Source organism: Phycodurus eques, chromosome 4 (assembly GCF_024500275.1).
Source record: "Phycodurus eques isolate BA_2022a chromosome 4, UOR_Pequ_1.1, whole genome shotgun sequence".
Lineage (NCBI taxonomy): Eukaryota > Metazoa > Chordata > Actinopteri > Syngnathiformes > Syngnathidae > Phycodurus > Phycodurus eques.
The window spans coordinates 4,265,456-4,288,524 of record NC_084528.1 but is presented as its reverse complement, the minus strand read 5'-3'; the positions used below and the strand labels follow the sequence as shown (position 1 = coordinate 4,288,524).

General features: G+C 43.6%; 1 protein-coding gene across 1 annotated transcript; it reads left to right on the top strand.

Moving 5' to 3' along the window:
* Nucleotides 1–1,543: 1,543 nt before the first annotated feature.
* On the top strand, nucleotides 1,544–22,499 carry LOC133401131 (melanocortin receptor 5-like). The gene is given in 6 exon segments (XM_061673696.1): nucleotides 1,544–1,671; nucleotides 11,429–11,617; nucleotides 12,011–12,117; nucleotides 16,170–16,358; nucleotides 19,737–19,821; nucleotides 19,823–22,499. Coding segments are annotated over 5 exon segments (1,005 nt in total). The 5' UTR covers nucleotides 1,544–1,671; nucleotides 11,429–11,479; the 3' UTR covers nucleotides 20,309–22,499.
* The last annotated feature ends 570 nt before the right edge of the window (nucleotides 22,500–23,069 follow it).

Below are 23,069 nucleotides of genomic sequence, written 5' to 3'. Positions count from 1 at the left end.
CTGACCTCGACTCGGGACGTTGTGAGCCGGTGGGGAGAATACTTCAAAGACCTCCTCACCTTACCAGCCTCCCTGGTAAGGTCTATTAAGTGGTGCTGGAGAGGTGGGTCCGTCGGGAAGTCAAATCTCAGATTCAGGATGAGCAGTGCGGTTTTCATCCTGGCCATGGAACAATGGACCATCTCTACACCCTTGGCAGAGTCCTCGAGGCTGCATGAGAGTTCGTCCAACTAGTCTACATGTGTTTTGTGGACTTGGAGAAGGTGTTCGACCGTGTCCCTCGGGGGGTCCTGTGGGGGGTGCTTCGAGAGTATGGGATAGGCGAAGCCGAGGGGTAGAGGTAGTCCGGTTTGGTGCCCTCAGTATTGCATCTCTGCTTTTTGCATATTATGTGGTTTTGTTGGCTTCATCAAGCCATGATCTCCAACTCTCACTGGAGCGCTTCGTAGCCGAGTGTACAGCGGCAGGGATGAAAATCAGCACCTGCAAATCTGAGACCATGGTCCTCAGTCGGAAAAGTGTGGCATGCCCTCTCCAGGTCGGGGATGAGATCCTTCCTCAAGTGGAGGAGTTCAAGTATCTTGGGGTCTCATTCATGAGTGAGGGAAGAATGGAACGGGAGATCGACAGGCGGATCGGTGCAACGTCTGCAGTGATGCAGACTTTGTATCGGTCCGTTATGCTAAAGAAGGAGCTAAGCCGAAAGGTGAAGCTCTCAATTTACCGGTCGAGCTACGTTCCTACCCTCACCTATGGTCACAAGCTGTGCGTCATGAGTGTGCATGGAAATAAATGTCACTTTTGTTTGTTTTGGTATCAGAGATGGATTAGTGAGTAGTTGTTCACAGAAAACAAATCTGATAAAACATTTATTGAGTGGCAGTATGTGCCCCCCTTTGCTGACACCGACTCTGCAGCTGGGCCTGGCAGGAGGCCACAAAGGTGTTCCGAAGCTGCTGAAGGGTGTCCAAGTGTCATCCGTCATGAAATCATCCATTAGCACGTGACAGGGTGGGAGGTAACGTCAATGGCAGCCTGTGCACTGAAACACAGTGCGGCTCTGAGCCTCCAGGACTGAGTAGCCCCATCCTTCCACAAGACCGTCACAGATGTTATAAAACCGTTTATAAGACTTGAATACGGACACACACAAAAATAAATTTCGCCAAAATCCAACACCGCAAAACGTTTCAGGCAAACAGGGCTCCCATGCAACAATGAAATCGACGGGCATCATGGCAAGCACGATGTCAAGTTTACCCACCCCGCCCCCTAGTATTGTTTCATAACCACCCCATTTTGTCCACTGTGGCCTGAAATGGCAACATAGTGTAAACGAAGCGTAACCCCTCATCAGGACAGTCTCCCCTGTGCTCCGAGTGAAGTCTTCAAGCTCCTCACACACAACAGTATATAGCAAACAATAAGTAAGATGTCTACAGCTGGCTTTTACAACCAACTGTGAAGTCATGGGTTTCCTGACATCACAAAACACACAAGCTCTCGCTCACATAATAGAAGGAGGGTTGGTGGTTGACGAACCCTCCCATCTCTCTTACTCTCTAAAACCCTCACCGCGTAGCATGCTCACTCTGATGGATCGTGAATCCGCTATCCAATCAGTCCACTAAAACACTAAAGAGAAGATTTAAGTCACTGCCACTGCAAGAGGTGAGTCCTTCATCTGTGTTCATCTGCAGCATACTCAAAATAGCGACTCAGAATACTGTATATCGATTGGTCCAAACTGACCTGAACAGCGTGTGATCTGGATTAGACATTGTGTGATTACCCAAACCTGGACTAAAGTACAAGGCACAAAGTGTTGTTGAATTCAATTTATTTACTGTATGTAGATCAGGAAGGTGGTGGTGAAATTAATTCAGAGTAAACTCAGCATCACAAATGAAGCATCTTTTGTCTTTGTGAGCAGAAGCTCAAAAACAATTCTAATGTCTGTTCAGTAATAAAAAAGAACAACAACAACAAAAGAGATTCCTTCAGTATGCAATAGCTTCAATCGGTGTAAAAGTGTTGGCAATTGACTTTTTTTAAATCACTGCAGAAATTGAGGTTCATCACGTTAAAAACATGCTTTAACCATTTTAGCGTCATAATAATAGACATATTTATTCGTTTCACAGCTTTCAGGGGCAGTTTGAATGATTAAAATTGCATGAAGTAGCGAGGAGTTACGGTAACTTGAAAAACACATGCGCCGCAGTGTCACCGGTGATCCCCTTCGTTTTAAAAGGAATGGAAATGGAGGATGGAAAGTTAAACATATTGTTCTGTTTAGCCAAAAATGAAAGGAAATGTTTCTTTGCCTTTTTTAGACCTTTTTCTGAACTGCAGAATTTTATTTTTTTTAGTTTTTAAACTGGCCAGTTAATCCAGAACTGCATACACCACCGATACTACAAATCCCAGAAATCATTTCATCAGCTGTTATGCTCTCACCCACCTCTTGGTAGTGTCACTCTGAGATGTTCACGTCCGGACAATTATTTGTATATCATGATTAAGTCATAATTCAATAACACATAATCAACTGTACTGGTGTGTGTGTGTGTGTGTGTGTGTGTGTGTGTGTGCGCGCGCGTGTGTGTGTGCGTGTGTGCGCGCGTGCGTGTGTACGTGCCTGTAATTCTACATTTTTGTATCATTCTGTGAATATTTTACGTCAAAACATCAGCATAAGCAATGAATGCACACTGAAAACTGATCTGCATTAAAGAAATCTGGCGATGCAATGTGCTGTAACCATCACTGAATAATGTACATCACACGATGCGAGAGAGATACGTTTCCATCATAGACCCAAGGTTGATTCATGATAAATATATACTGTAACGATGTAAAATGGATGCATACATGAATGGTTGTTGTTAACATAATTTGATGATAAGGGTCACTAGTCCAAATCCCGGCTACGACTTTTCGCGTGTCGACGTGTCCTTGGGCAAGACATCCGTCCATCCATTTTCTGAGCCGCTTATCCTCACAAGGGTTGCGGGAGTGCTGGAGCCTATCCCAGCTATCTTCGGCCAGGAGGTGGGGTACACCCTAAACTGGTGGCCAGCCAATCGCGGGGCACACATAAACAAACAACCATTCGCACGCACATTCACACCTACGGGCAATTTAGAGTCTTCAATTAACCTACCGTGCTCCCAGTGGGCCTGGCAGCAGTCGCCCATTGGTGTATGAATGTGGGTGTGAGTGGGTGAATGTGAGGCCTTGTGAAGTGCTTTGGACACTGTGATGGTATCGATAAAGTGCTATAAAAGTGAAGTCCATTTACTGTGGGTACGGAAAGTATTCAGACCCTGACACTATCAAGCAAGACAGTCACAAGTTTGTGCAGTTCCTTTTCTTGTCTTTCAGCACATGATACAGTGGGTACGGAAAGTAGTTAGACCCCCTTAAATTTTTCACTCTTTGTTATATTACAGCCATTTGCTAAAATCATTTAAGTTCATATTTTTTCTCATTAATGTACACACAGCATCCCAAAATGACAGAAAAAAACGGAATTGTTGAAATTTTTGCAGATTTATTAAAAAAGAAAAAGTGAAATATCACACAGCCATAAGTATTCAGACCTTTTGCTCAGTATTTAGTAGAAGCACCCTTTTGAGCTACGGCAGCCATGAGTCTTTTTGGGAATGATTCAACAAGTTTTTCACACGTGGATTTGGGGATCCTCTGCCATTCCTCCTTGCAGATCCTCTGCAGTTCTGTCAGGTTGGATGGTGAACGTTGGTGGGCAGCCATTTTCAGGTCTCTCCAGAGATGCTCAATTGGGTTTAAGTCAGGGCTCTGGCTGGGCCATTCAAGAACAATCACAGAGTTCTTTCTGAAGCCACTTCTTCGTTATTTTAGCTGTGTGCTTAGGGTCATTGTCTTGTTGGAAGGTGAACCTTCGGCCCAGTCTGAGGTCCTGAGAACTCTGGAGAAGGTTTTCGTCCAGGATATCCCTGTACTTGGCTGCATTCATCTTTCCTTTGATTGCAACCAGTCATCCTGTCCCTGCAGCTGAAAAACACCCCCACAGCATGATGCTGCCACCGCCGTGCTTCACTGTTGGGACTGTATTGGACAGGTGATGAGCAGTGCCTGGTTTTATCCACACATACCGCTATGAATTAAGGCCAAAAAGTTCGATCTTGGTCTCATCAGACCAGAGAATCTTATTTCTTACCATCTTGGAGTCCTTCAGGTGTTTTTTTTTAGCAAACTCCATGCGGGTTTTCCTTTGTCTTGCACTGAGGAGAGGCTTCCATCGGGCCACTCTGCCATGAAGCCCCGACTGGTGGAGGGCTGCATTGATGGTTGACTTTCTAGAACTTTCTCCCATCTCCCGACTGCATCTCTGGAGCTCGGCCACAATGATCTTTGAGTTCTTCTTTACCTCTTTCACCAAGGCTCTTCTCCCCCGATTGCTCAGTTTGCCGGGACGGCCAGCTCTAGGAAGCGTTCTGGTCGTCCCAAACGTCTTCCATTTCAGGATTATGGAGGCCACTGTGCTCTTAGGAATCTTAAATGCAGCAGACCTTTTTTTGTAACCATGGCCAGATCTGTGCCTTGCCACAATTCTGTCTCTGAGCTCCTCAGGCAGTTCCTTTGACCTCATGATTCTCATTTGCTTTGACATGTACTGTGAGGTGTAAGGTCTTATATAGACAGGTGTGTGGCTTTCCTCGTCAAGTCCAATCAGTATAATCAAACACAGCTGGACTCAAATGAAGGTGTAGAACCATCTCAAGGATGATCAGAAATAATGGACAGCACCCGAGTTCAATATATGAGTGTCACAGCAAAGGGTCTGAATACTTATGGCTGTATGATATTTCCATTTTTTTTTTTTTTTTTTTTTTTTAATAAATCTGCAAAAATGTAAACAATTCTGTTTTTTTCCGTCAATATGGTGGGCGGTGTGTACATTGATGAGGAAAACAATGAACTTAAATGATTTTACCAAATGGCTGCAATATAACAAAGAGTGAAAAATTTAAGGGGGTCTGACTACTTTCCGTACCCACTGTACCATGTGCTGAAAGACAAGAAAAGGAACTACACATACTTGTGACTGTCTTGCTTGACAGTGTCATTGTCATTACACACCCTGGAATGGTCACCTGTCAATCACAGGGAACACACAGACAAAGAACCATTCACACCCATGGACACTTTAGTCTTTAATTAATCTAACATGCACGTTTTTATAATGTGGGAGGAAGCTGACAAACCTCGAGAAGACATACGCAAGCATTGGGAGAATATGCAAATTTGATATCCACATTTGATGGCTGGAACAGAGAGTTAAATGTTGTACCTCAGTACGTGAAGCTGACATCCTAACCACCTTACAATATATTCAATGGAGGGAAAATAAATATTTATATTTGTGCATGCTTTAGAAGCATATTTAGAAAACATTTTTTCCTCTTGAATTTCATTAATTATTTTGGATCTGTACAAATAAACTGCCAAGAAGAGCAAAGTATGAGCACCTTCATTGCTTAAAATAACATTATGCAATGCTCTTTCTTTGTATAAAAAAAAAAAAAAGAAGGAGGAGATGCTTTTCATCGGAAAGTGTTACAATGCTTAACTATTTGTGTCTGCTTCATAAGAAGGAAACCGTCACCTGACGCTGCTGCAGGGTCGACTTCACAAGTCATGAGTTAGGAAAGGGTGTTAATTTCCCTGGAGGGAAGATTCAAATGTGTCATTGCTGAGAAACAGGATGCGGACACACAGGGTTTCTTTTACAAGCCACTGTATGATAATATCATACACCACCTCAGTGAGTTTAAAAATAAAACAACCAAGATGCCATAATTGTGCACTTGCATCTTTAACTTCTAGAGGTTTCACCAAAAACCTAATTAATATTTAAGAATAACAACCATTTTACCTAGAACCTCCATTTTAAGGGGCTCACTGTTGCCCTTGTTGCAGGGGTGTCAAACTTTTCATCACAGGCTCATCGTTGTCATGGTTGCCCTCAAGTGGCAGTTACAACGGTGAAGCCACATAATCACAAGGGGCATAACTATATGCCAAAATCTGCGGTTCTGTACCTTGGTTTCAAAGTCATGGTTCGGTTCACATTTGGTTAATTGAAGGAACAAAATATAAAACAAACTGTTCATGTTTTGTGTAAACTGGAACAGGTTTAATGACATTAAAGTGAAATATCAACAGCTTAAATATTTTCATTTTAGGAAATTACAATGTGACTTTTATAGTTTCTAGTCTTCTTTTTCAGAAATGAAGGATGCAGACAAGGGCAACAGTAACAGTTTGAACAGTGTGAATTAAAATGCTATAAGAACACTAAGATAGTAATGTCAGTTATTGCTTTGGCTCCATTGAAGGAGCCCGACTGGGGCGCTTTAAATCCTGTTGTGCTTGTACAACGCTGCTGTTTTTTCATGCTACACTGATATTAAAATTTTGTAATGCAGCCCTACGGGGGGCACAAGCCAGTGCAAACTGTAAGCCGGTCCCAAGCCCGGATAAATGCAAAGGGTTGCGTCAGAAAGGGCATCTGGCTTGAAACAAATATAAGCGTTCATCTAAAAAATTCCATACCGGATCGGTCGTGGCCCAGGTTAACAACGTCCACCCTGGCACCGTTAACCTGCAGGCCACTGGTGGAAATTCAGCTGCTGTGGGTCGAAGACGAAGGAAAGGTAGAAAGCGGTTTCTTAGGCCGAAAAAGAAGAGGAAAGCACAGAGCCTAGAATTTAATGTGGGCACTTTGAATGTTGGGACTATGACAGAAAATCTCAGGAGTTGGTTGACATCAAAATCAGAATCAGAATCATTTTTATTTGCCAAGTATGTCCAAAAAACGCACAAGGAATTTGTGTCCGGTAGTTGGAGCCACTCTAGTACGACAACAGAGACATAAACAGACAACAGAGTCACTGTCTTTATGTCTTTTGAGACATAAAGACAGTGACAAAAACCAGTCACTGAGCAATAAAGGGTTAATAGTTATCTGGCAATTCCGGTACATTTATTTATTTATTTTTTTGACAATTGTGCAAAAGATGCAGAGTCCTCTAGCCCTTAGAGCAGTTCGAATGACTAATATTGCAATAGTCCGGTGCAATGACCATTGCGCAAAGGGCGCTGAGACTTCAAGGAGTGTATGCGGTTTAAAGTGACGAGTAGTGCGATCATCTGGGACGATGTTGATTGTGCAAATGTTGCAGATACTCCTCAGTCAGTGTGAAAGTGGTGCAGATGCTACTCTGGCGTGAGTGGCCAGTATTGCTCAACAACAGATATGCAAATAGTGCAGCGTGGCGACACTACTACAGTGAGTGCACGAGTAATATATAATTGGCCCCACAGAAATGTGACAACGAACTCATGTCAAAAAGTTAGTTTACTTAGTTCTGACAGCGTGCAAGTCCTCAAGGGTGGGTTAGGGGGGTACCGACAATCCTTTCAGCAGTTTTGATTGTCCGTTGCAGTTGGAGTTTGTCCTTTTTTGTAGCAGCGCCAAACCAGACTGTGATGGAAGAACACAGGACTGATTCGATGCCCGCTGTGTAGAACTGCCTCAGCAGCTCCTGTGGCAGGCCGTGCTTTCTCAGAAGCCGCAGGAAGTACATCCTCTGCTGGGCTTTTTTGAGGACGGAGTTGATGTTGGTCGCCCACTTGTGTGACCAGGTGGAAAGGCAGTAAGGCTAGAAGTTTAGGGGCATGCTTTAAATTATTTTACCATGGTGTAGATCGAAAGTGAAATGGAGTAGGGGTTATTTTAAAGGAAGAGTTAGCTAAGAATGTCTTGGAGCGGAAAAGAGTATCAGATGGATTGATGAGGCTGAAACTTGAAATTGAGGGTGTTATGTATTATGTGATTAGCAGCTATGCCACATAGGTAGGATGTGACCTAGAGGTGAAAGAGAAATCCTGGAAGGGGCTAGACGAAGCAGTTCTGAGCATCCCAGACAGAGAGAGAGAGTCGTGATTGGTGCAGATTGTAATGGACATGTTGGTGAAGGAAATAGGGGTGATGAAGAAGTGATGCGTAAGTACGGCATCCAGGAAAGGAACTTGGGGGGACAGATGGTGGTAGACTTTGCAAAAAGGATGGAAGTTGTAGAGAACACTTTTTTTTTCAGAAGAGGCAGGAACATAGGGTGACCAACAAGAGCGGAGGTAGAAGCACGCAGGTGAATTACATCTTGTGCAGACGATGTAATTTGAAGGAGGTTACTGACTGTAAGGTAATGGTACGGGAGAGTGTGGCTCGACAGCATAGGATGGTGGTGTGTAAGATGACTCTGGTGGTGGGGATGAAGCTTAAGAAGACAAAAGCAGAGCAGAGAACCATGTGGTGGAAGCTGAGAAAGGAAGAGCGTTGTGCGGCTTTTCGACAAGAGGTGAGACAGGCTCTCGGTAGACAGGAGGAGTAGCTGTGGCTCAATGGTTAAGATCATTGCCTGCTACCGTGGGGGACCTAGGTTCATGACCCCGACTGAACCATCCGCCAACATCCCCCGGACTCACGGCTGTGGTGTCCTTTGAGCAAGACACTGATACCCCGAAATGCTCCCCGGGCGCTTCAGCTGCCTCCTGCTCCAGTGTGTTCCACTAACGTGTATTTGTTCACTGTGATGGGTTAAATGCAGAGAAAATTTTTCGTGTGCATGCATGGATGTTCATGAGAATAAAAGGTGATTCTTCTTCTTCTTCTTCTTCTTACAGAAGACTGGACCACTACAGCCAAGGTGATCAGATAGACAGGCAGGAGAGTACTTGGTGTATCTTCTGGCAGGAAAGGAGAGAAGGAGACTTGGTGGTGGAACCTCACAGTACAGGAAATCATACAAGGAAAGAAGAAGTGGGACACTGAGAGGACTGAGGAAAAGAGAAAGGAATACATTGAGATGCGACATAGGGCGAAGGTAGAGGTGGCAAAGGCTAAACAAGATGCTTTTGATCACATGTATGCCAGGTTGGACACTAAAGAAGGAGAAAATGATTAATACAGGTTGGCCAGACAGAGGGATAGAGATGGGAAGGATGTGCAGCAGGTTAGGGTGATTAAGGATATAGATGGGAATGTGTTGACTGGTGCAAGTAGTGTGCTGGATAGATGGAAAGAATACTTTGAGGAGTTGATGAATGAGGAAAATGAGAAGGAAGGAACATTCGACAAGGCAAGTGTGGTGGACCAGGAAGTAGCAATGATTAGTCGGGGGGGAGTTATAAATGCACTAAAGAGGATGAAAAATGAAAAACCAGTTGGTCCTGATGACATTCCTGTGGAGGTATGGAAGCATCTAGGAGAGGTGGCTGTGGAGTTTTTGCCCAGGTTGTTGAACAGAATTCTAGTGGGTGAGAAGATGCCTGAGGGATGGAGGAAAAGTGTGCTGGTGCACATTTTTAAGAACAAGGCTGATGTGCAGAGCTGTGGGAACTATAGAGTAATAAAGTCGATGAGCCACACAATGAGCTTATGGGAAAGAGTAGTGGAGGCTAGACTCAGGACAGAAGTGAATATTTGCAAGCAACAGTATGGTTTCATGCCTAGAAAGAGTACCACAGATGCATTATTTGCCTTGAGGATGTTGATGGAAAAGTACAGAGAAGGTCAGAAGGAGCTACATTGTGTCTTTGTAGATCTACATAACGCCTATGACAGAGTACCCAGAGAGGAACTGTGGTACTGCATGCAAAGTCTGGAGTGGCAGAGAAGTATGTTATAATTATACAGGACATGTATGAGGGCAGCAGAACAGCGATGAAGTGTGCTGTAGGTGTGACAGAGGAGTTCAAGGTGTAGGTGGGATGCATCAGGGATCAGCCCTGAGCCCCTTCTTGTTTGCAGTGGTGATGGATAGGCTGACAGATGAGGTTAGACAGGAATCCCCATGGGCCATGATGTTTGCAGATGCTTTCACTGATCTGCAGTGAAAGCAGGTGGAGGAACAGTTAGAAAGATGGAGGCATGCACTGGAAAGGAGATGAATGAAGATTAGCCGAAGTAAAATGAATGTGTGTTCTGTAAATTGACTGTCTGTTGTCGTACTAGAGCGGCTCCAACTACCGGAGACAAATTCCTTGTGTGTTTTTTGGACATACTTGACAAATAAAGATGATTCTGATTCTGATGTGCATGAATGAGAGGGGTGGTGGGGGAAGAGTGAGGCTACTGGGAGAAGAGCTAGAAAGGGTGGAGGACTTTAAATACTTGGGGTCAACCGTCCACAGGCAATGGTGAGTGTGGTCAGGAAGTGAAGAAACGGGTCCAAGCAGGTTGGAACGGGTGGAGGAAGGTGTCAGGTGTGTTATGTGACAGAAGAGTCTCTGCTAGGATGAAGGGGAAAGTCTATAAAACAGTGGTGAGGCCAGCCATGGTGTACGGATTAGAGACAGTGGCACTGAAGAGACAACAGGAAGCAGAGCTGGAGGTGGCGGAAATGAAGATGTTGAGGTTCGCTCTAGGAGTGACCAGGTTGGATAAAATTAGAAATGAGCTCATCAGAGGGACAGCCAAGGTTTGATGTTTTGGAGACAAAGTTAAGAGAGAGCAGACTTTGATGGTTTGGACACGTCCCGAGGAGAGATGATGTGTATAGAAGGGTGATGAGGATGGAGCTGCCAGGCAAGAGAGCTAGAGGAAGACCAAAGAGAAGCTTGATGGATGTCGTGAGGGAAGACATGAGGGCAGTTGGTGTTCGAGAGGAGGATGCAGGAGATAAGCTTACATGGAAAAGGATGACACGCTGTGATCAAATATATTTGATATTCAAATTTTGTTTGTGGTCGTTTCAAATGAGTTAACATGTTTAACGTTCTGTCAAAAGCATGTTGCGAGCAATGACATTAGCTAGCCAAAAGCTGAGCTGCATCAAATTTCATAATTCCCCTCACATTTGATTGTTATCATTTTAACTAGTTTTAAATGTAAGCCAAGGAAAATTTGTGGCCAGCTTTTGCGCATCTCATAAAATGTGGAGGGCCAAATCCTGCCTGCGGGCCGTGTGCATGCTTTTGGCTTGAGATCTCCGCACTGGCTTTGCCCATGGCAGACTATTCCAGTCCGACACCTTCAAAACTTCTTGAATTGCTTGCAGTAAATCCATTGCTGAAGTAGATGATTGCATACATTTTTCTTTGGAAAAGAAAAGAAAAAAACTCAGTAATATTCTGGGGAAGCGTGTCTGTATCTATTCTGGCTATAATGAATCAGTGTGAATGATGTGCAGTTAGAAGAAATACTGTATAGCTACAGTATTATTCCGTTTTATGGCTCATCAAATGTGTTGGTAGTTTTAAATCAATGTTTTTCACTTCAATCTACAGCAGAGAAAATGTGCAATTTCACATTGTACACACACATTGTACATTGTCACATTGTAATAACACTAAGACATTTACTGTCTTCTGCCAGCCTGCAATAAAATGCCATTCCGACTTGAGCAACACTGATTTGGATCAGAATATGTCTCTTGGGTCCTCCAACAAAGAGGAGATGTTCACGGGTAACTCCACTTTGCCGTACCTCTCCAACTTCAGCCTGGCAGACAAGGCTGGGACAAGCAAACCTGTAGCATGTGAGCAGCTCCACATCGCTGTGGAGGTAAGTCCCTCTATTTTCGTAGACAGATCATCTGTGGCGCGGCGCAGATCCTGGCAGATTTTGATTTGGGGGTCCTGAATCTCTCCTTGCATGCCCGCATGTGTGTTATCTGGTTCTGTGTGTGGTGTGCAACACAAAATATACAGCAGAATTCTAAATTGAATTTCCCATTGAGGGCTTATAATAGGCATAAAACATTTTTTTTTTTTTTTTAATGAGTCACAAGACTGTTTGAATGGTACATTTAAAGCAGATTTTCTTTTAAACACATGCTGTCTGTGAGTTCATAAATTTAAGCAGAGGCATCATAAATCCACTGGGAAAAACCTTTTACGATCAGCATGCTTCAATTTGCGCTATTTATCTCTCTCTCTCTCTTTCTCTCTCTCCCAGGTCTTTCTGACCTTGGGGATCATCTCCTTATTAGAGAATATCCTGGTTATTACAGCCATAGTAAAGAACAAAAACCTTCATTCACCCATGTACTTCTTCATCTGCAGGTAAGGGCTCAACTTCCAAAAGTTACACAGATCAACCATATCATTATGACCACTTGCACAAAGATCCAATACAAAATGTATTAAGAAAAAATCATTTGTGATTTTTAACATGGATGGAGTAATAATTTTGCACAGTAGATTTGAAATTAATACCTCTCTGATATCCATCCATCCATTTTCTGAGCCGCTTATCCTCACAAGGGTCGCGGGAACCTCTCTGATATTGTTAATTAGATTTTGGTTATTATTATCTTTTTAAAGGAAGAGTAGTTTAGTTTGTCTCCAACAAATTGGGCTTACTATGACTACAGCTTGGCATACATTGTATCATTTAGTTGTTTTTGAATGTTTTTTTTTTTCCATTATTATTATTTTTTTAAAAAGCTTACTGCACAGTGATGGTACGTTAAAGCACACTGACACTAGGAACACTGCGAACCACAACTTCACTGCTAATCTGTATGTTCCACTTATGAACATATACTTATTCACTTTTATTACTGCTGGCCAACTATCAGAAAAATCAAGAATATGGTTCCGCAATGCTAACAACAAAGCAATGTGTTTGCTTTGTCATTGATCCAACGGCACATACAAGGAGGTCAGACACTGCTATCAGTGACACATGATCCAGATACTGCATTTTCACTTTTCGAAGTGTGCTGGCTTAGTTTTTGAAGGATTTACATAGGAAGCAAAATGCTATGGAAAGGAAGAAGAGTCACTTACATTGTTAATGGTACCTAATAATTTCCATTTTTCCGTGTTTTTACTCTGGGCCTGTTTGTTTACATGAGACCGCTTTTAGATGAACAACAACTTTCGACACCGCAACGGGAGATTTTAGTGAGTGTCTGGAAAGGGAGAGTTTGTTTGTTTTATCATCTTTTATCCTTGGGATATTTGGACAAAACCATGTCATAGACACCTGGGAACTGATTTAAATGGTGAAAAAATGCATAACGAGTCTTTAAGAACTCTTTTGACTCCCACTCACATTTTTTTACAACCTTTCCATAAACATATTTAAGACAATTCTCATAAACATATTGTTGAATCAGGCCTATTGTTCCCATCAAAATACTGAAAAACACATTTTCTAAACTGTAGTATGAAGATGTGCACATGCGCAAGTACACTACATTTATTCGTATGATAATGAGCTAGATCTATAGGGAGCGTACTTTTACTGTGACTAGCAGATATACATCACTCTCATACCACAAATTAATAACCCAAATATACACCGAATACAAATATAGTATTTGTTAAAAAATATGGTTTGGGATAAGATCAGGAGGACAGATACAGTATGAAAGTTATGCTGTCTTCAAGAGTTTTTTCCAATCTGTTTGAATGAATCATTATTTTAAAAATGTGTGTAAATCATTCATTCATTTTCCAAACCGCTTCTCCTTACAAAGGTCGCAGGCGTGCTGGAGCCTATCCCAGCTGACTCTGGGCGAGAGGCGGGGTACACCCTGAACTGGTCGCCAGCCAATCGCAGGGAACATATAAACAAACAACCATTCGCAATCACAGTCACTCCTACGGGCAATTTAGAGTTCTTCCGTTAACCTACGATGCCTGTTTTTGGGATGTGGGAGGAAACCGGAGTACTCAAAGAAAACCCACGCAGGCACGGCGAGAACATGCAAACTCCACACAAGCGAGGCCGGATTTGAACCCGGGCCCTCAGAACTGTGAGGCAGATGTGCTAACCAGTCATACACCGTTCCGCCAGAATTTCGTTTCCATTTTTGAAAAGAAAAATATTGCCATCAGCCCCCCTTCACCCAGCAACAAATATCCATCAGAGACACACACACAGACACATATACCCAAGCACCTGCTGCCAGTTGTTTTTTGGCGAGGGGCATTACTACCTTTGTGTACCCTGGGCAGCAACAGACCTTTGCACGCCACTGTATGACAACGCAAAATGATCGCCATTCATGCAGCACTGCACAAATTGTATTAAAAAAAGTGGCCAAAGGGAACATGTACACACTGCCTCAGCAGAGAAGACAAAGTCAATGGTCGTCTATAACAAACTTAATCTCAAGAACAAATTTGTTTATGCAAGAATGTGGCATTCCTAGTCGATGTTTCATTGAAATACAAGTAAATTGAAGAATAAGAAATCACGTGTACGTGATGTGAAGTTCAAACCAAGAGTCAAAGGAATTGTCTCCAGGCACAGATCTGGGGAAGGATACATAATAATACATAAACAGTCCACCAATCAGGCTTGCATGTTAGAGTGGCCAGACAGAAGCCCCTCCTTAGTAAAAATCACGGCTGCCTGCATCCATTTTGCCCAGATGACTCTCAGACCATGACAAACACAATACTGCAGAGGCAAAGATTGAACTCTTTGCTGTGAATGCTAGATGTCAATATTTGGTGGAAACATCACCTGGCCAATACCGTCCCTCCTGTGAAGCATGGTGGTAGCAGCATCATGCTGAGGGGAATGTTTTTCAGCAGCAGGAACTGGGAGTCGCCGGCACGGTAGACGACTGGTTGGCGCATTTGCCTCACACTTCTGAGGACAGGGGTTCAAATCCATCGTCGCCTGTGTGGAGTTTGCATGTTCTCCCCGTGCCTGTGTGGGTTTTCTCCGGGTACTCTGGTTTCTTCCCACATGCCAAAAACATGCATGGTAGGTTCAAACCTTCAAACCTAGTGAGGATAAATGGTCTGAAAAATTAATGAATGAATGAAAAGGAACTGGGAGTCCGAATTGGGGGAAAGATGAATGCAGCAATGTATAACTGAGAAATACCAGATACAAACCTGCTCCAGATCTATCTAAATTCTTCTCTACAACTCTCACCAAGGCTCTTCTCCCCCAATTGCTCATTTCGCTCTAGGAAGAGTTCTGGTCGTCCTAAATGTTTTCCATATAAGGATTATGGAGGCTACTCTGCTGTTAGGAAGCCTAAGTGCAGCAGAAATTCTTTTGTAACCTTGGCCAGATCTGGGCTTTGGCACAATTCTGTCTCTGAGCTCTTCTGGCAGTTCCTTAGACCTCTTGATTCTCATTTGCTCTGAAATGCACTATAAGCTGTAAGTTCTTATATAGGCAGGTGTATGCCGTTCTCAATCAACTCCAGTCAATACCATCAAACAGAGATGGACTTCAATGAAGGTTTAGAAACATCTCAGGGATGATCAGAAGAAATGGACAGCTGTTGACTTAAATGTACTTTACAATTGTCACAGCAAAGGGTCCGAATACTTGTGGGCATGTGATGTTTCAGTTTTGCTTATTAAATAAATCTGCAAAAAAATATTCAACAATTCTGTTTTTTTTACTTTCAATATGGGGTGCTGTGAGGGAAATTATTTTAGCAAATGGGTGCTATGTGCCCTGCGATTGGCTGGCGACCAGTTCAGGGTGTACCCCGCCTCCCGCCCAGAGATAGCTGGGATAGGCTCCAGCAGCCCGCAACCCGAGTGAGGATAAGCGGTAAAAGAACATGGATGAATGGATGATGCACTATAACAGAGGGTAAATATTTTTGGGGGGTATTCAACCACACTGACATTTGAAATGGTAAATCAACGGAAATCTTAAAAGTGACTTGAAGCTAGCTAATATGGCATAACGGTGGAAGAGGCAAAAAAGGAGGCACACAAAAACCCCTTGTAATGTACCAAGATAAGCACGTTATTTCTCAACAGAAAAAAAATCATTCATCTTGGGAGTTTGTATTCCCAGAAAGTTGAGTTGCCCAAGAAATTATTCATAAAACCCTCCATTGTGAGGGCAGCCTGAAAGTGCTGTGATTCAGAAGTAAGAAATTAACTCTGGATTTTCTAGCATGACCGTAAAATGTCTTTCTGTAGAGAAAAAAAATGTCAAAGCAATCCATATGCTACACTAAATTTAAAATAATTAAGTGATTAGGGAACTGATAATGTCCGTAAAGACGAACTATGAAAATAATTAAGTGTATTTTCTTAACTTACAAAAGGAGACATGTCTCACTTTCTAATGAATTACACTTTCATCATTAAGGTAATGAACTGTCTTGCTTTTGCAGTTTGGCAGTAGCTGACATGTTAGTGAGTGTGTCCAATGCCTGGGAAACTGTCGTCATTTACCTGCTCAACAACAGACAGCTGGTGGTGGAGGAGCACTTCATTCGCCACATGGACAACATTTTTGATTCCATGATTTGCATCTCTGTGGTCGCATCAATGTGCAGTCTAGTGGCCATCGCTGTGGACAGGTAATAAACATCATAAACTTCTACTTCAGCAAACAGAAGAAAAAAATCTGGCATTTAGCAGTTTTGGTTGTATTGTGTGTGGTGTGCTCCAATAGTCTCAACACACAATACCATACACATAAAGAGTCTCTTCCACTGGCGATCTGGGAAAAAGTCCTCCAAGACAGAATTTTTGTGTGATCACATGTGATCTCACCGGAGGAGAAACACGTCTGGGTATGCGCGGAAGGTTAAATTTCGTTCCACCTCACAATTCACCACATCTTGATTCCGGGAGACGCCGGCTTCCACAACGCACATGATTTTTGGTCGTAAATATTGAATGTGTTCAATAGTCAAGATTGTCTTCTACAACCTGTTTCAGACCCTAAAAGCAGGACAAATCCACTCTTAACACACACCAGACCTAAGGATACTCTTATAGGATAATCTTATAAGAGAAAAGATACTCTCGTGTTTGACGCGCTTGGTCGGGGAGGGGCAAAATCGAGACAAAAACAGCCTGATTGTCTTTATGTGTGTACTGGGCCTAACTGACGAACCAGCTATGTTCTCAATGTCACTCACTAGGCCACACCCCTTAAAGGCACACATATAACACCACCGTTGTTGTGACATTTGACTTCCATCCATCCATCCATTTTCTACCGCTTATCCGAGGTCGGGTCGCGGGGGCAGTAGCTTTAGCAGGGACGCCCAGACTTCCCTCTCCCCAGCCACTTCCTTCAGCTCTTCCGAGGGGATCCCGAGGCGTTCCCAGGCCACCCGAGAGAAATAGTCTCTCCAGCGTGTGCTGGGTCGTCCCCAGGGTCTCCTCCCGGTGGGGCGTGCCCGGGGAGGCGTCCGGGAGACATCAGAATCAGATGCCCCAGCCAATCATGTGGCTCCTCTCGATGTGGAGAAGCAGCGAGTCTACTCGAAGATGCTCCTGGATGACCGAGCTTCTCACCCTATCTCTATGGGAGAGCCGGGACACCCTGCGGAGGAAACTCATTTTCGGCCACTTGTATCCGGGATCTCCTTCTTTACCACAACGGACCGATACAAAGTCCGCATCACTGCAGACACTGCACCGATCCGCCTGTCGATCTCCCGTTCCATTCTTTCCAAGTCCACAAAACACATGTAGACTGGTTGGGCGAATTCCCATGCACCCTCGAGGACCCTGCCGAGGGTGTAGAGCTGGTCCACTGTTCCACGGCCAGGACGAAAACCACACTGCTCCTCCTGAATCTGAGATTTGACTTCCCGACGGACCCTCCTCTCCAGCACCCCTGAATAGACATTACCAGGGAGGCTGAGGAGTGTGATCCCTCTGTAGTTGGAACACACCCTCCGGTCCCCCTTCTTAAAAAGGGGGGCGACCACCTCGGTCTGCCAATCCAATCTGCACTGTCCCCGATGTCCACGCGATGTTGCAGACGTGTGTCAACCAGGACAGCCCCACAATATTCAGAGCCTTTAGGAACTCCGGGCAAATCTCATCCACCCCCGGGGCCCTGCCACCCATTCCCACTATACACAGTGTTGGTGGTGCACTGCTTTCCCCTCCTGAGATGCCGGATGGTGGACCAGAATTTCCTCAAAGCCGTCCGGAAGTCTTTTTCCTTGGCCTCACCGAACTCCTCCTATGCCCGAGTTTTTGCCTCACCGACCACCAAACTGCGACCTAGGATGTCCTGGTGCTAAGTGCACGTGTGGACACCCTTATGCTTGAACATGGTGTTCGTTATGGACAATCCGTGATGACCACAGAAGTCCAATAACAGAACACCGCTCAGGTTCTGATCGGGGTGGGGGGCGTTCCTCCTAATCACCCCCTTCCAGGTCTCACTGTCTTTGCCCATGTGAGCATCGAAGTCCCCCAGCAGAACGAGTCCCCAGCGGGAGCGCTCGCCAGCACCCCTTGCAAAGACTCCAAAAAGGGGGTACTCTGGAATGCTGTTTGGTGCATAGGCACGAACAACAGTCAGGACCCGTCCCCCCATCGGAAGGTGGAGGGAGGCTACCCGCTCGTCCACCGGGGTGAACCCCAACGTACAGGCGCCAAGCCGGGGGGCAATAAGTATAACCACACCTGCTCGGCGCCTCTCACCGTGGGCAACTCCAGAGTGGAAGAGAGTCCAACCCCTCTCGAGAGGACTGGTACCAGAGCCCAAGCTGTGTGATGAGGCGAGCCCGACTATATCAAGTCAGAACTTCTTGACCTCACACACCAGCTTGGGCTCTTTCCCTGCCAGAGAGGGACATTCCACATCCCTAGAGCCAGCTTCTGTATCGCCAAGGTCCCTGCCTTCGGCCACCGCCCAGTTCACACTGCACCCGACCCCTATGGCCCCTCCCACAGCTGGTGAGCCCATGGGAAGGGGGACCCACGTTACCCATTCGGGCTGTGCCGGCCGGGCCCCATGGGTGCAGTCCCGGCCACTAGGCACTCACCTTCGAGCCCCACTTCCAGGCCTGGCTCCAGAGGGGAGCACCGGTGACCCGCGTCCGGGCAAGGGAAAACATCTTCCTGAATTGTTTGTCATCGTAGGGGTTTTTGGAGCTGTGCTTTGTCTGGTCCCTCACCTAGGACCTGTTTGCCATGGATGACCCTGCCAGGGGCATAAAGCCCCAGACAACTTAGCTCCTAGGATCATTAGGACACACAAACCCCTCCACCACGATAAGGTGACAGCTCAAGGAAGGGGACTTTTGACTTGTCCCAACAAAAAAATAATTATGCTTTTAAAAAAAGTTTATTTCTTTATATTCGCTTTTATTGTGTTTTATTATTTTGGGACTGCTGCAGAGAAAGCAGTACCAACACTAACAGTGGTACTGCTAGCAAAGCAAGCAGCACATATTACTATCCCGCATACTTACTGTATCTTTTTCTTTTTCTTGTTTCTTATTTTGCCATTTTCCCCAAAATTTGCATACATTGTTTGACGTCTCCGCTGTGGTCGACAAGGAGTCGTTGTCGGACTATCATTGAACACCTTACTGAACATTCTAATTAGCACACACTACATGTTTTTGTCTCAAAAAACCCGGAAAAATAATCAAAGTCCAGAACCTGTAACTGTAAATGGTGGTATCAAAAGATTTGTGTCTATTGCAACAAACATTTGTTTCATTATGTATTTACTTTTGATTTGATCATATTTTTATATCAGACGTGGTTAATTCCAAAACAATGACCGATGGTTTTAATCCACATCTTTGAGGAAATATCCAAGGGTCCCGTTGATGCATTCATTCAAAATTAAGAAAAGTAATAAAATGTAATCAAAGGTAATTCATTACATTACTTCAAGTAAAAGTAATGATGCTGAAAAGTGTTAGTTCACAAATCATTAAGTAACATGAACATCGTGTTGTTGTTATCTGCAGGTATATTACTATTTTCTATGCACTGAGATACCACAACATCATAACGGTGAGGCGAGCTGGCTGCGTCATTGGGGGAATCTGGACCTTTCTGCACAGGCTGTGGGATTATCTTTATTATCTACTCCGATACCACGACTGTCATCATCTGTCTTGTGGCCATGTTCTTCAGCATGCTGCTCATCATGGCATCCCTTTACAGCCACATGTTCATGCTGGCCCGTTCACATGTCAAGCGCATTGCTGCCCTGTCAGGTTACAACACCATCCATCAGCAGACCAGCATGAAGGGCGCCATCACACTGACCATTCTCCTTGGGATCTTCATCGTCTGCTGGGCTCCCTTCTTCCTCCATCTCATCCTTATGATATCCTGTCCACGGAACCTCTACTGTGGGTGCTTCATGTCCCACTTTAACATGTACCTAATCCTCATCATGTGCAATTCTGTCATTGACCCATTGATCTATGCCTTCAGGAGTCAGGAGATGAGGAAAACCTTTAAGGAGTTATTTTGTTGTTTTAACCTTAGGAATTGCTACACTAGCATCTGTGCTCTGACTGGAAAGTGCTGAACAACAAAAAGTGAAAAGTGAAATTAAATTTGACACTGGAACTTTTTAAAAAGCCATTATGTAGAATTAGATTTACTGTATGACACACAGCAGCACGGTGGGCGACTGGTTAGCACAGTTCTAAGGCCCCGCCTGTGTGGAGTTTGCATGTTCTCCTCGTGCCTACGTGGGTTTTCTCCGGGCACTCCGGTTTCCTCCCACATCCCAAAAACATGCATGGTAGGTTGATTGAAGTCTCTCAATTGCCCATAGGTACGAATGCGAGTGCGAATGGTTGTTTGCTTATATGTGCCCTGCGATTGGCTGGCGACCAGTTCAGGGTGTACCCTGCCTCCTGCCCGATGATAGCTGGGATAGGCTCCAGCACTCCCGCGACCTGCGTGAGGATAAGGCGGTACAGAAAATGTAAAGATGGATGGATGGATGACACACACTACATTTACATGACATTAGAGAAAATCAAAGTGTTGCATCAGAGGAACTAAAACCGCATATTCAGGACATGTAAACTAGTTGAATGAAATGATAATAAATCAAAAGCCTTATGATTATGCACCTGAATAAAGAGGTTAGATTGTTCACCAACTCTATTTTTGGGTGGGAAAGAGGGGGGCAAATATGTAATAAACTGTGCATGTAATGACCACAACAGTGTTGTTTGAAAGATCCATTTGTTGAGATTCACTGTTTCATTTCTCCCAGACAGATCCATGGTTTGTAAACACTTAAACATTATCATGATAACATAGAAATAAAAATGTATGTTATCTCGATTTTAAAAGAACTGTTGACAATATGGTAGAAACTAACCAAGATTCATCAAGGTACAAACAGATAAGATGCTGGTGTAATTCCATCCATCCATCCATTTTCTACCGCTTATCCAGGGTCGGGTCGCGGGGGCAGTAGCTTTAGCAGGGACGCCCAGACTTCCCTCTCCCCAGCCACTTCATCCAGCTCTGGTGTAATTGCCATAGAAATATAACTGAAGTAGTTCTGAATGTTCAAAGTGATGATGATAAATAAGCTACAGAGAATCACGCGAACAAGGCATCATATTGTCAGAAGAACCACAGGACATGCTGTTGTAGACACTCGGAAATTCCATCTGGAGTCACATGTATTGTGAAAGAGAAGTGTATAATCAGTTAATAGCAGTGTGTTTAAAAAGTGAGTAAAGGGCAAAATCCTTATTAGCTGCTATTTCCATTTACGCAAATGCACTGGGAACACTACACATTCAATTCTTTATCAAAACATGAGAAAAAAAGTAACTTCCTTTGCAGAAGGTGAGGGGAGTGAAAAAACATTTTGCATTCAAATATTTTGTTGTTTAAGTACTGTTTCTGAAACTGCTTCGGATTTGTGTCGGCATGAAGTTGACCCCCTCTGGCACCCACTATTCCAGCCCAGGGTTATTGGTCTACATTCCACAATACCCCTTGAGTTGGTAAAAAAAACAACAACAACAACATTCCAACACCATTAACCAGCCTAATATTCCTTGTCTTTACTTTTCAATAAATACATAGCAACAATTTGTCCTCATATTTGAATTTGAAATAGATCATGCCGTGTTCCCAATTCGTGTTTGTATTTGGAAATACAAGCAATTAAAAGAATTTTGACTAATGGTGCATTTGGTACCTGAGCGTTCAGTGGGGACTTAACAGACACGTGCACACATAGACATAATATGGTGCTCAAGCACATACCCTTTTTCCCTAGTCGAAAATTTTTTTTTTATTGCTGCAGCACATTTTTTCCCTCATCATTCATATATTTAAAAAGAAGAAACCCTCTCTGTCATCAATGCCACCCAAAGTGTTTTGATATTTGAGGGGCATTTATTTGAATATGTCCCTCCTCAATTTATTTGGAATCAATCAGAGGCACTTCAAATGGTGGAAGGTGTGCGCTGACCCCCACTTAACATGAATTAAAACGTGATTGCTTAATTTTACTACAGCAACATCCCCATTTATATGAGGGTGTGTGCACTTTTGCCACCATGTTATCTCAGTTGTTTATTTTTACTTCCTTGTTAATTCTTTATTAATTGAGTTGTGCGGGGCCGCAACACTAGTGAGGATAAGCAGTACCGAAAATGGATGGAACGAGTTGTGTGGGTTCTAGGTAACTAATAGTTGAAAAATGTTTTAATTTTTTTTTTTTTATCGTGGTCTCATTTTTGTGTACAATAATACAAACCTGCCATTTGAACAGGGGTGTGTTGACTTTTGTATATCCACTGTAGTTTCCGCCTTTGTTTGTGTTGTGTGTGTTGAGGCGTATTTGATCAATTATAACATTGTTTTTCTTGTGCAACAATGGAAACAAAAGATTGTATAAAAACATAATGTATATGTTTTGGAGAAGTGTTTTAGCTAAGTTAAAGTTGAACCAGTTATCTTTCCCTTCAATATATAAATAGTAAAATACACCCTACTCGAGCTTCACATTGTGTTGCCAAAAACACAAATTGTTATTTCTTGCTACATAATTCATGCAATCTATATGGATTTTGCAACCAAAAATAGACAATCTTCATCATGCATCGTTTAAATGAATAATTCTATTCATTTTTGGCTGAGTAATATCTAATGTCAAAATGGTGAGCTCTTTCTGTTGGTATTGATCTGACATATACTGTGGCCAAATAAATGTGGAACACATCGTCTAGTTTAACATTTGATTATTTTATTACCAACATGAACCATGAAACAAAAAGACAAAAAATAAAATATCTGCCCCATTATGG